At 50.7% G+C, this 13,670-nt stretch overlaps 1 protein-coding gene across 1 annotated transcript; it reads right to left on the bottom strand.

Annotated features, from left to right (window-relative positions):
- Positions 1–625: 625 nt before the first annotated feature.
- Positions 626–985, bottom strand: VOLCADRAFT_100375 (uncharacterized protein; the record flags this gene model as incomplete). The annotated part of the gene is made up of 1 exon (XM_002958961.1): positions 626–985. One exon carries the CDS (start codon positions 983–985, stop codon positions 626–628), a length of 360 nt encoding a protein of 119 aa, XP_002959007.1.
- Between the last annotated feature and the right edge of the window lie 12,685 nt (positions 986–13,670).

Below are 13,670 nucleotides of genomic sequence, written 5' to 3'. Positions count from 1 at the left end.
AGCGAATCCGTCCTGTAACCTGTCGGTTCTCGCCGCTATTACGCGCTAACAGACCTCCACTTACTGCGAAATATAACATCTGACGCGGAGCTGACCTTTTCTGACTCTGGACTGGCTCTGACTTACAGGGTGTTTCCACTTGAGCGCACACTATCTTCGGTACACTATGGGCTAGTGTGGACTTGGTGTAGTGCTAGTGTGACGGTGTTTCCACTAGCTGCACTAAGGAGCGCCGAAACCAAAATGGTTTTCGTATTTTGTTTTAACGCCAGGTATTAATTGCTGCTAATTGTCAAGGTCTGTAAGGAAAAATATGGATCGTACGCTTTTCCTGTTTAATCGCGGGCTCCATTACAAATTGGCGGCCTTCTGAGGCTGTCGGTGTGGGGCGTGCACAAGTCAACGCGGCGTTTGCAGGAAGGAGCTGCTCATGTCAAAGGCCTGTGGTCAGAAGGCACAAACCAGCTCCTAAAAGTTGCCCGCCAAAGAATTAGTGCTAGGATTGAAAGTTAATGGCAGGTCTGAGGTCCAATTAACTTTGAGACGCCCTAGTGTGGACTTCCTCATTTCTATTTAATGTTCAAAAAATTAGTTATTTAGGGTTTTAGGGTTTTACACAGGGTGTTTACACATGGAAGTCTATCTCCGGAAAAGTTATTGGCTCGCTAACAATGGCTAACAAAGTACTGTCTCCACTAGCAGCCCCGAAACCATAAATTTCCCGTCTTTTAGCGCCATTTCGCTCCTGCTCGAGCATAATTTTTTTGAACATTAAAGAGAAATGAGGAGGGCAGTTGTCCTGCAAATTGCCGCTGGGCTGTTGCCCATTCTGAGCGGCCTGGGTAGCAGCATGGACATCGGCAACGCTGAACAGTCGGGGCAGCGGACTCTGCATGGGCTGTTGAATGGTTGCCATTAAGGCATTGTGCAGTGAAGTAGGAAAGTTCTCAGACGGAACCGGCGAGGGCGACTGGTTCTGCGACATTTCCGTATTGGTCAACGGCGAAAGTCGGCAAGCAGTCAGGGTAGTAGACGGAAAGCAAAGCAAAGACCGGGTGATATTAAAATTTAAAAAGAAGTCACGACATTTTCCGCGCTCAAAGTTAACAATGCTTAAAGCTGGTTCGGGGCAGCTTTAGCTTTTGCGGACTTATTGGACGTTTAACAAGGGCCTTGTCTCCACATGGGCCCCCCGTTCGTCGCCGTCCCTCCGCCTTCCGTCAAACCTTTTGCATTTCTATCATTTATTTATATAGAATATGTGATATTGCGAAACAGAACGTGCAAACCTGACGTCCAGGGTGAGAATTTTTAAAAAGGTCGCTAACAGACTTCCACGTGTAAACACCCTGTTAGTGTGCGGGGTGTTTCCACTAGGCCTTACGGTTCTCCGCTACAAATGCGCCAACCTCCAATTTGTTTGATGAATATTTGTTTCTATCACTAGTTATATCAATATATGCATTTGCCATTTCTTGCCATTTGCCCTAAGCTTCCCCCGTTTGGAACCAGCAACAGCTGCCGAGCCAGAGGGATGCAAAGATTAGGGATTGGGTTCGGGTACCGGTCAGGCAGAAATTAAAATTCGGAAAGAGGGGCAGGATTAGGATACAAAGCTGAGGCCAGGTTTAGGATGAGGACCCGAGTGTAGGATTAGGATTGGGACCCGGCTCCAGGATTAGGATAAATACCTATATCCAGAATTACGATTAGTACACTGGTATTGGATTAAGATTAACGCACTGCAATGATTGGCAATTAGGATACTGCTGTGTAGGAGGAGTATCAAATCCCAGCCCCTCCAGCTACCGTTCAGACTGGGTTAGAAAGTTGCTATGCCATGTCATACTAAGTGATGTCGCGTGTGATGTGTGCGCTCATGCTCCTGATCACGGAAGCCATACGCTCCAGGAGCTCCAGCCATGCTTCTGACAGGCGTCTGCTGATCAGTAAAACTGCGATAAAACAATCTGCAAAAATTGACGAAGACGGCCTAGACACGAAGAGGTATGGATGGCGTCCGCGTCTCCTCCGGAACCAACTGCACGACATTGAGGGACGCTTCCAAAGGCAGTCGCGTGGCGATAAATATGCGTCCTTATAAACTATTAGTAGGTTAAATGTCGGAGACTGTATTAATAATTCTTCTACTATGCGCACGTGCTAACATTACTGACTCAACATCATAGGTCGACATCGTTTCACGAGGCATGTCCTGCTTATTGGGTTGTGCTTCATAGCTGTGAAAGCCCCTGGTATTTATGGCAATGAAGATCTGCGCGCTGCAAGTGTGAGAGGTGAACCATTGGTTCACCTCTCAACGTGCATTTTACCCAGGGTGCGCAGCTTCGTCAGCCTGCTTTTTATGTTTCAAGTTTTAATTCGTTTGATCATATACCCGCTGTAAAATTGCATTGGGTTCTTTTACGCACTTGCATTGCCATCGCCTCGCGCCTGTATGGCACTGTGTGTTTCCGTGTCACGGCACCCTTCTATTAGGATTGGGCCCCCCAGCCAAAATTAAGGTTTAACCGAATCAGTCACACGATGACAGCTCCACGATAAGGATTACGACACGACCAACAGGATTAGGATTGGGACCCCAGCCTCAGAGTTAGAATTGCAGTCCGGCCCCAGGATTAGGATTGGGACCCCCCCCCCCAGGCTTGGGATTGGGACCCGGCCACAGGATTAGGATTAGAACCCCGCCCCTAGGGTATGGATTAGACCACCACTCTGGATTAGGAATTAGAAGTGGTCCACCCCTGTTGAGATTAGAGGATTGCTGACCGGTACCCACCCCCTGGATTAGAGGATTAGGACCACTTTGCATCCCTCAGGCCGAGCCGTAAGCCAACTGAGGCTATAGCTCAGAACTAGGGTAGCTGTTGCTGCACCTCCTCGTCAGTCCTGTTATTTAGCTCCGGCATAGTGGAGCTGTTCCACCAAGTTCTTGTGGAGGAACTCATACCACGACTGGTATCTCAGGTTGTGTGAGCGTGCTAACACAGGAGACAGCCATCTGGCTATCCCTACACTACCACGTTTGTGAGGTTTTGGAACCGTGTCCGTTTACAGCGTGGGTCTGTGGCACACCAAGTTTTGCGATAGGAGATCGGAGAAGCTCTCCAACCCAGAAGCTGCCGGATGGGAGTCCTCCGTTTTCTAAGTTTTCTGGGGCACGACGTATGGAAAGAGGCCCCGCAAGGGCTAATGAAGAGGCCATTCCCAGAAGGTGTGGTGTTGGGAGTCCAAGGATCGATTGATGAGTGGTTGGATCTAGATGCTCAGACGGACGTGTACCTGTCAGACGGCAAGCAACCAGGAATTCACATGGCGAAGTATAAGCATTGGATGGGTCTGGCGGCCAAGCAAGTAGGCAGGAAGGAGGTGCTCCTGCATATCACAACGTTTATCCCCCGTTCAGCAAATCGCAAGCTTATGCAGTTTAGGCTTTGCTGCTGGGCATTCGTGGCGAACAGAGCGCGCAAGGGATGGCATTATACACCTAGGGTATGCCCCCCCCTGCGGCACTGATAGCCATATTGATGATGAGCAGCACGGACTATCCAGTGTACGACAAAGTTACAAGTTACAAGTTACAAGTTCCGCACACAAGTGCGGGTGTGTCCGTAAAAGCCGGGGGACCATGGACGTTGTATTGATATTGATGCGGGTACGCGGGAGGTCATCTTCATTCTCCCTCGTCCGCTTCAGGGCGAAGCGCCCCAGCGCGACATGTCTGGCCTCCCAGATTTCCGAGAGGTACCTGGCCAATGCCAGGGGTGGCGCCTCAGTCATAGTGGTGCGCATGCTGCGCCCCGTAAGGACTAGGTCACCATCATACTTAGTCCGTATGCTCTTGTAAGCGGGACATTCTTCGAAAACATGCAACTCATCTTCAACCGCTCCACAGTCACAAAGCCTGCAGGTACGCGCGGTGCGCTCACGCCCATTAGGCCTATTAACCTCTAACTCCCAACAGCCTAACGGAAAACGCATGAGCACATGATGAAGTCGCTGGGGCATGGTCCCTTTAGTGTGCTCCAACCAATCAAGACGCGCACCCCTTGACGGGGCAGCTCCCATCCAGTTCATATAGCGACACGCCTTGGCTCCGGTAATTCCTATGGGGAAGACGCGGGGGTCACCCAAGGTATTCGGGCACTCCCACCGAGCATCAAGCCGCTTGGCAAAAACCTTAAGAATGCTCTCGACTGGCAATTTAAGGGTGGTGTAGTACGATATAAGATCATTACCGCGCGTATTAGTGGGGGGTTCCACTCCTAAGCTAGTAAGAAAGGCTAGTACCTTGCTAGCCCAACACTCAGTGGCGCCCCCAAGTGCCAACTCCAGGTCAGCGACAAATGCCCGGTGACACAACGTTCCCGGCCTCTTAACCACAGAGTTCCAAAACCTAAATTTGAGAGACAAAATTAGATCTGAATTTTCCGCGTGTCGAGCACATGAAGGACGCTATGAAGTGGGAACCTGAACGTCTGGCAAAGATGCTGGAACACATGTGGTCCCAACGCAACTCTATCGTTCCTTTTGGTCGTTAGTCTCCTTTATCACTTGCTTTGTCGAGGTAGGACGGTGCTTATAGGCGATCTAGCAGGCGTGTACGGGGAATACACCCCACGACCATGTAAATCACACACACTTATGTTTGCAATGCCTACGTAATTTCCCATCAGTGGGCCACCAGCAAAGGTGAAGCAGACACGAAGTCATGATTCCAACTTGTTTGACCCATTGCCATACGTGAACCTGCTTCCCTGGCTCAAACGGTAGAAAACCGATAAAAGAATACTTGTCACTAATTATGATTCTTTGTCAGAAGAACTTGCCTTCTCTGCTATTCGTACTTCTCTGCTAAAATCAGCACACCCTCACTGCACATGACGCTTTAGACTCAGGCTTTGCAGCCGGGCTCGTGCATCTGCACCCTTCATCCTGCCGGCCTCCCGCATGAATGTCAGAGACCCAATAAACCCACGACCTCCAAGTCCATCTAACCGGCACTTATCGTCCTCGAGATCTGGTGTGCACTTACCATCTGCCCCCAAACTCACAGCCGACCCCCCAGCAGGTTTCCTGGCAACCCTAGACTGCATAGCATCTGCACCCAAGCCAGCTAAGCTGTAAGCAGCTGATGGAGCTGCATCATCCTCGAGTGTGCAGGTTTCCCTGGGGCTCATACTCCGCATGGTGTTGTCGGGCCGCCATGCTGCATCATCACCTGGCACGGAAGTACAGCTGCCAAACAAGTCCGCCAGGGCGCCATAGTTTATCTTGTTCGACAACTTCTTCGATGCTAAAAGGTTGCGTGTTGCACCAGCAGCATCTTCTGCAGCCGGAACTTCAGCTTTCTGCAATGGTATGCGCACAGGAATCATGGTAACAAACCATGCTGCATGCACTGAAGATGCAGGGAAGCCTGTTCTTCTAGCACATTATGCATTCATCATGCAACATGCAAAGCTTTCCCAACATGATGTTAAACGCAAGAATCATTCCAATCCCAGGAGTCATTCCATAACAACTTCATAACAGACGATCAGTCTCGGGCCCAAACCCTCCGCCCCGTCATGTCCCACCTTGCGCAAATACTTGCGCTTAGGTCGGGCCAACCCTGCTCGTTTGTCTTCGGCTGCCTCCGCCGCCTTCTTTGCCTCCTGCAGCTCAACCCAGTCCCTATTCATCTCAAGCCACAGCTGCCTCCGCACGCTCGCCTCTTCGTTGGTGGCTAGGTAGCCATCAACCTCATCATCATGGATGTCAGACAGGTGGTCGCTGCTGTGGCCGTCCCCGCCCTTGTCCACCACATCACGGCCTGCCGCAACTGCTGCATCCTGAATGATAGTAACATGATATTTACCCGAGGCGGCAAGGAGGGAATCACCGGCAGCCGCTGTGACGGTGCTGTGCATGCCACCATGCCGAGGGGCGGTAGCCATCATGTCAATGGTTCCTGTTGAAGGGCTTGGCTCGTCCTGCCTTGCACCCCTATCTGGGTTCCCGGCCATTTGCTGCATGACCAAACCATCTCGCTCTGACTTTACCACCATATCGGCATTTGAAACTCCGTCTGGATCCCTGCCATTTGCTTCTTGTGCGCTTTCCTCCAAAGGAACTCGTCGCTTCCTAGGCTGTATTGGCGCCATGGCCACCACTGCAGCCACGCCACCCAGGGCCTTAGCGAGAGGCTGCAAGTCAGAGCTATGGAGTGCTTCATCGAACTCGTCCTCCTCTGCTGCCAAAATACTGGTCCCTGGCGCCTCTTCATTCTTGGCCTTGCTGGAGAACCCTGCTGCTAGAGCATGTCCAAGATAGCATCCTGGAGCTTCTGCTTCTGTGGCCACAAACTCCGCATTAGCTGCCTCATTTTCCAAGTGCCGTACTGTTTAGGGTTATGCCACGGTTCATTAAGGGCCGGTCAAGTACGGCAGCTTAGATCTCATAACCTTTCATATGGAGGGGCTTACGAGCATCACAGCATGGTCACAAAATCCGTATGTGCATAGAACACAGTGTCTTGTTGTTGAAGTCACAAGGACATACAACTACATGTCGAATGTCTATATGGCTACCATGTACTTCCGAAACCAACGTACAACTGGGATGTTTACTTTGAAGCATCACATCGGCAGAAGCTCAAATATCGTACCTTCATGGACATCTGCATTATCAGTTACTGCTGGTGCAATGACGGAATCCTAACGGCAGGAAGCAAATGGCACAAACAACGATCCATTATGGCTAGGATATGCAACATGAACTGGTGCATTGGAGAGCAGGAATATGACGGAGTTAAGAGGTTAGAGACCTACGAAGCGCGAAGCTGGCAAGCCGCAGAGATGGTCGCGCAAGTTGCATGTTTAATTTGCATGACGCCGTCAACTGCATATCCTCTGATACAGAACACGGCATCATATGGACCGAAATATAGCGATAGAAACGTTGACGTGACCTGAACCTCTAACCTTGACAGCCAAACTTGCCATACGAAATAATGTTATGTATTAATGTTATGGAGTGGGAGGCATCTGGGCCAATGAACACATACCATGCCATACAATAGAGAACGTTAACGGTTTTCGATATTGCACTATAGCGGGGCGAGATATTATGTTTGGTCGCTACGAACGCAGCCACACGGCCACACACGGCAATCTTATGCAGGGGGGGGCCCTGACGTGCTTCACGCTGGGGTCCCGCCCAACAAGAGGTTGGGTAAGACGAACCACTGGCATTTGAAGAAGATGCGAGAAATAGACGGATAGAGTCCAGGAGAAGACAAATGCTGCTGGAATATTTACTGACCATTGGCATCTTGAGCAATCTTGGTGGCGACGTGGCCAGCTACGTTGCGAAACGAGTTACTAGCTGCAAAGTACAAAGTCCACAAAAAGGCAGGGAAATGACCGGGAAACTAGGGGGCCGGCTTTCCAAAGCCGAAAAGGGGCTCGGCACCGGTGCAGGCACTTGACCCCGTTTGATTCGCAGGGCAGCCCGTACGGCATAAGAATGCAAGCACAAGAACGCCGTCACGTTTAGAGTACATACTTGTCATTGAAATCCTCAAACAATAAAGGTCGGCAGACTTGCTACGGCGGTGTAGACCTGCCTGGATCAACGCAAGCGCGCAGCTGCCATAGCATAATCATTATTGACTGAACAGTTAGCCTTCTCATGATGCGGCAATCCGTAGAATGACATACACACAAAGCAGGAGCGTCATTGCGGCAACGTGTGTTGCCGCTGCAGCAGCTGCGCCAAGTCGGGACTGCCCGATACGTAGGTGGTACTACCCGTTGCATCTAGATTCGACGACGGCCTTTCGGTCTGCTCGCTGGCAGTCCAAGGCGCGCCAAAGTGCCCGTGCTTCCGCTCCCAGCCAGAACGCATTCGAGGATCGTTCCAATCGCACATTTTGAAGTCGGAATGCAGAGGCAAAGCTGACGGTGTGTCGCAAAGGCACAATTCGTTTTGATGAAGTGAAGTTACGCGGGCTTGTCGGAGCCCTCGAAATGTTGTTATTATGTACAACTTGAATTGAATGATTGAAAAAAAGAATAAGAAGGACAACAATCAAACAGGCACGAGCGAGACGCCAGGAGGGAGGTGCTTAGAGCGTTGCCATGGGTCGGTCTTAAATTGCCAAGCATGAAGGAACCAACCCCTTAAAGGATCATGCCGTTTGCTTATGAATCTATAATGTAAGGGACATGCAACGACGTCAGAGGCAAGGGCTGCGAGGTGAGGGGCAGTCAAACCTCGAAGCCATGGTAAGCTATCTTCGCGCTCCGCTTTATCTGAATGTTCTCCTTTGGCCAATCGATGTAGCTTTTTGCAGAGCAAAATATGGAAGCCCCTGACAGACAGACTGACAGACAGACACACTGAAAGACAGACAGACTGACTGACAGCAGTGAGCACCGGGGGCTCGGTCCCCCGAATGGCGGTTCACGCCCGGGGCCTCGCCCAAAAAACTGCCTAGACGCGGAGATGAAAGGAAAGTCTTAATGAAAGCAGAGAAACAAGTAAACCGTAGCAATGAACTGTAGGACTTAAGGCGGCAAAAAGAGGGTATCGGAAACCGTAATGTAGGGAAATCGGAAAATCTACCGACGTGGCGGTGAAGTAGTAAATTATATGTTAGCTGCTATGCTGCATGTGTTCCTTCAAGGCCCCCTGCTAACACACCCCTGGCCCCACTAACCCAAGCAAACCCCAGCCCAGCTAGCCAGCCGACGTAGCGTAAAATCAAACGACAAAGCTCGGACCCGCTAGGACTGCCGCTTAAGGAAAGATGGACCGCGAGGTTGGTTCCATTCTTGCGCACCTACAGTCCCTTCCCCATACACGCTTTGTCAGTGTACAATCTAGGTTGGTAAAACATATGCACACACAAAAACGCTTCAAACCAACAAACATGGTAACAGTGTGGCAGGATGTGCTCCTGCACAACCTTTTCCCAATGCTCATATCAGGCGCAATTTATTCTGGGCATGCTCTTGTAAGACATCCTCTGCTCAGGCGCGAAGAAGCTCAGACACCAGGAGGGATTTGTGACTTCTGCCATGGAATCAAATTCCAACAGCCAAACCGGCCCGCTGCCCCTTGCCTTTCCCCTTCATAGGAAAGAGATCAGCCCCATGCAAGTTCTGCCTCGGAGCTGGTGAATAGCTGTGGAGCTATATGAATACCAGGACGTAACAAGGACGCATTATTCAAGGCCCGATAACCCTTTGAAACTGTGCCTGCTCTCACCTGCAGCAGCAGCACAGGTTGTTCTCTCTCCAGCTGCGCCCGCACACGTTTGCGCACATCCCGTCGGAGGTTGCGGATGTAGGCGGGCGGATTCTGGGCACCCTACACAGCCACAGCAGAATGATCTAGTCAGTGTTTTTGTTTTGCCCGTCAACTTTCCAGTCCGAACGGAGGAATAGGTTTATAGTCGATCTGTAAGGCGCTGGCGGGGGGCTCCGCCACCCCCAGACCCCCCAATGAGTTACAGTTTAGTTCGCACAAATGTAGGGTTGGGGGAGTATTTCAACACGCACACACTGCGATCTCTCCAGAGTGGCATCATTGTCGTCGGCTGGCTGCAGCATTGCGTTCACATTGCCTACGACCTTTACACCGTCTATATTAACGTCGCTAATGGCTTCAGCGAAGTTTGATTTCTGCTTTGGTGGCCTGCCACGCTTTGGGAGCTTCGGATCCGAATATTTTGCAACGTTTGGTCCGGTCAGAAAGTCCTATTCCTCGTTGACTCGCGGGTGTGATCTTCCTAACAGTATCCATGGCATTGAAGTGCTAAGATATGGTTAACATGCATGTCTCCTGTGAAATTCTAGCGGCTTTGGCATGGACATCCCATTTTTAGCTGGAGGAATGAACTTGTACGGTCGAAACACAATCTATTCCTAATTCTCAGGACCACAGACAATTATTTATTGCGAAATTCGGAATATTTTCAGCAAAAATAATTTCATCACTGGACCTAGTTAAAAGGTGTATGCACAGGCAGGAGTGCATGGTGAATGGTATTTTCCATAGCTTAACAATTCTGGAAACTAGGCTGTGCCACACCATGATGTCGATCCACGAGTACCATAACACATCCGAGCGCCTGCCCTTAGCCGGACACGCTTCAGGGTACGTGTTAGCGGTAACGTAATATCGGTAAGAACTGACAAGTTACAGGACGGATTCGCTCCGCCAAGGTTTGAGCTCTTACCTAAAAAAGAGTAACAAAAACGTATGTTTCTGAACTCTCTCCTTTTAAACAATACCCAAACCAGGCTCCCTCCTGAATATAAATAGGGTTTGGCACTACTGGTAACGCGCGACCATTGCCCCCGGGAATCCCGGGATCGATACCCATTAGGGTCACAATTCCTTCCGATGGTGGAAGGTATTGCGCCCCTAGTTGATGGACTGTGGTGACCTGGGATAAAGTTAACCTGCGCGCCGACCAGGAATGCCGCTGTCGGCCCGGCAGATTCCGTTGGATGCTGGTGGTGGGTGCGGAACCTGAGCGATCCACTGAGAAGTTGACTAGGGTGACTGGATGAGGGTGCCCCGAAATATCGGGGAAGGCAGGGTTTCGCAGGGTAGCTGCCACGGGCGAAGATACACCCCCTGTCTCACACATCATAAATACTCGTTGCTTAGGAGGCCGCAATAACGTCTGACTATATACAATGGCCCTTCGGATCACCTGACGGTTGTCCAAACCGAGGTGTCTGTAGGAATCCCGCATGCGTGCCATTCCTTGATTTGGAAACACTTTACGAATTCCAAGACGTTCGTAAAATGTTTATAAATCAGTCTTCATCAAGTCATGTCTTCATAGCTTTGCGATTTACCTCTGTAACACTGTAACGTGCTACAACAGCACGTTTCAACCTGTCATGCAAAGGGACATGCTTGCTTGCATATCCCCCTCCAATGCATGCAGCCAAGCAAAAACCACTTCCCCCACCCACCTCTTGCACCGTCATAGTGACCTGCAGATACTCCTGCAGGCACTCGCGGCACATGCCATGGGCCAGCAGTGGGCTGCCCGCCCGGACATGCTCACAGCAGCGGCCTGCTGCGTCGGGTTGTATCATCACTACCGGGGCGCTGCCATCACCCTCAGCAGAGCCACTTGCCACCGTCGCATCGCTACTGGATGCCGGCCATGTTAGCTGGCGTTGACGGTTTGGGGCGTCCTCACTTGCAGCTCGTTCGTACTCGAGCAGCATTTTCTCCTGGCCGATGACAACACGAATACAGGAGGGATGTTTCCAGGACCAGGCTTCACATCAGCCAAATGCAGGGCAGGTGCACCACGTTGGCGGGTGAGCACTACTTTGCTGACCTTCTGGACCAAATGGTAAACAGAACTGAACGCAATACAAAACCATGTAACAGTGCCGTTGCTAGCATGGGTGGTACACATATTACGAATGTACCCATCTAACCTAACCTAACAACAACCATGGCCCACATTTGTACCATCATTCCATACCCGTTCTAAATCGGAGGCCTTATCGCGCTCCTCGATCTCCTTCAGAGTCAACTCTGCACCGCCTGTCTCCGCCAGCTCCATCACGCGCCGCTCGACAGTACCCCAGCCAACGTGGACAATAGCGATTATGTCCTGGGGTGGATTTGCCCCACACAACGTTAGATGCGTCACGTCTGCTTGCACTCTTTACACGGTACTGTGCTGACAGTACCAGATACTGTGTAAGTGGTACATGCGCAGGGTTCATTCCGCGAATACAGTCTTGGTCCTTTGCCCGCCGCGGCGGCCTGCTAAACTAAAGGCGGTATTATTTAGGAGCATGCAGACAGAGGCCGTGGAAGGCGGTGCGCTTAGAGAAAAAGCCGCTGCCGCAGTCGCTTAGCACGGCATGAACGCAGGAATGGTGCAGAGGTGGTGAGGGACCCACGTTAGCAGTTGGGAGGATCAAAGGCAGGTAGAAGGCAAGTGCTATAATAGCAATAGTGACGGCAGCGGAATCAAAGGTTTGCAGGAATGTCAGCGACCAGGCATGCTAAGGGCAGCTAGAGGCCAGGAAGGAGGCCACGTTGATGGCGCGTCTGATCGTGCCGAGGCGCAGTATGAAGAGTTAGTGCACCCAGGCTGCTACGACGAGAGGAGTAAAAGAGAGGAAAGGTAAAAGCTGAAATCGAACTCTAAGACTTAAGTGACTCACCAGTCCAGGGGAAAGGATATGCAGTCACCACAGTATCTGGAAATGGCGATAAGTGCAGAGATATGAACACCACTTACGGGTGAACCAGACGTGACAGAGAGACGTAGGAAGAAAATTGTAAACTAGCAGACAGAAGGATGTTGTATAACATCAAAATGCTGCGGTACTTATGCTGGGGCCGTTGCATTTTTTGAATTGAGCATTCTCGAAATATGTAAGCTCCTGGACGCCTTGCTTACTGCACTCATCCTTCAGCTCGTCCCCCTGATAAATACGTTTTACTCACACGCCAACCACAAGAAGAGTTTACTTGGACACCACACCATATTGCCCTACACAGCACGATTCAAGTAATGCCATGCACCACTCTGAAAACTGGCCCAGCCTTCCAATTTGCTTGCTTTGCACCTTATTCTTTCCATCCCGAAACATGCCAGGGGAAGACGGTTCCCTCACGACTCGTGGCCTGTGTGGAACCCCGTGACCGCAATGGGCAGTATACAGAACCAAACTTGGGGCCCTGCACAATAGTTCGGTGGCGCTGGCACTCAGGAATGCACCCGCATTGGGACTAAAGGCCCATAATGGAGAACTATGCCTCCCTAACTACAAGGACCACGGAACTAATAATCATAACCTACTATAAAGGTGTTAAAAAGGCTTGGGTAGGTTCCTAATTGTAAACAAGACGTTTAGATAACATTTTCCGTTCTGTACAAGCGTTAGGATGAGGGAAAACCTTGCAGAGCAAGTTACTCCGCAAACGTTCGGTGGTAATAAGGGTAATCCTTGGCCATCCTTCGCCTTCTGAGAAACAGCAGACTTCATTTCGAATCCCGTAAGCCCAAAATGAATATCTTTATAATTTTTCATACGAATGGTACTCACCATTTTGGTCTTCTCCACCCCATGTATGTGGGCGGCGAGGAAAAGTGCTGCACCGCAGATGCCGTTCGGGCGACGCCCCGTAAGCATCCAATCGCGCTTCATAGACTGCACCAGCCGCGTCGCAGTGTATCCTACTTTCTGTAGACAGGCATAAGGGTATTCGTGTTAGTGCAACTTTCGGAATAGCATCATGACTATGTTCCAAGGAGGCTAGTCTGAGACAACTTGAGTTTCTCGCTGCTCAGTACTGCTCTGCACCATATGACAGCTGAAACCATCATGATTGTGAGTTTTGAAACCCTTTTACAAAGCCCCAACAAACGAAGCGCAGCACGCCTCACCGTCCGGAGCTCTTGAGTGGGCAACCGAAGCCGGTCCACAAAACGGTTCATGAAAAGGGACGGGTCGATGGGCTTGGTGAAGGTTGCGTGCTCTTCCAGTCGCAGCAGCCGCAGCATATCAAGGAATACCGCACCTGGATATTTAATAGTAACTCGGTTGGCAATGGTGATAGGGCGAATCTTACCAAGGAAAGGCAGCAGGCAGCCGTGCAGGATTCAC

Source organism: Volvox carteri, assembly GCF_000143455.1.
Source record: "Volvox carteri f. nagariensis unplaced genomic scaffold VOLCAscaffold_115, whole genome shotgun sequence".
Classification (NCBI taxonomy): domain Eukaryota; kingdom Viridiplantae; phylum Chlorophyta; class Chlorophyceae; order Chlamydomonadales; family Volvocaceae; genus Volvox; species Volvox carteri.
Note: the sequence above shows the minus strand (reverse complement) of the source record. Positions and strands in the feature narration are given on the sequence as shown.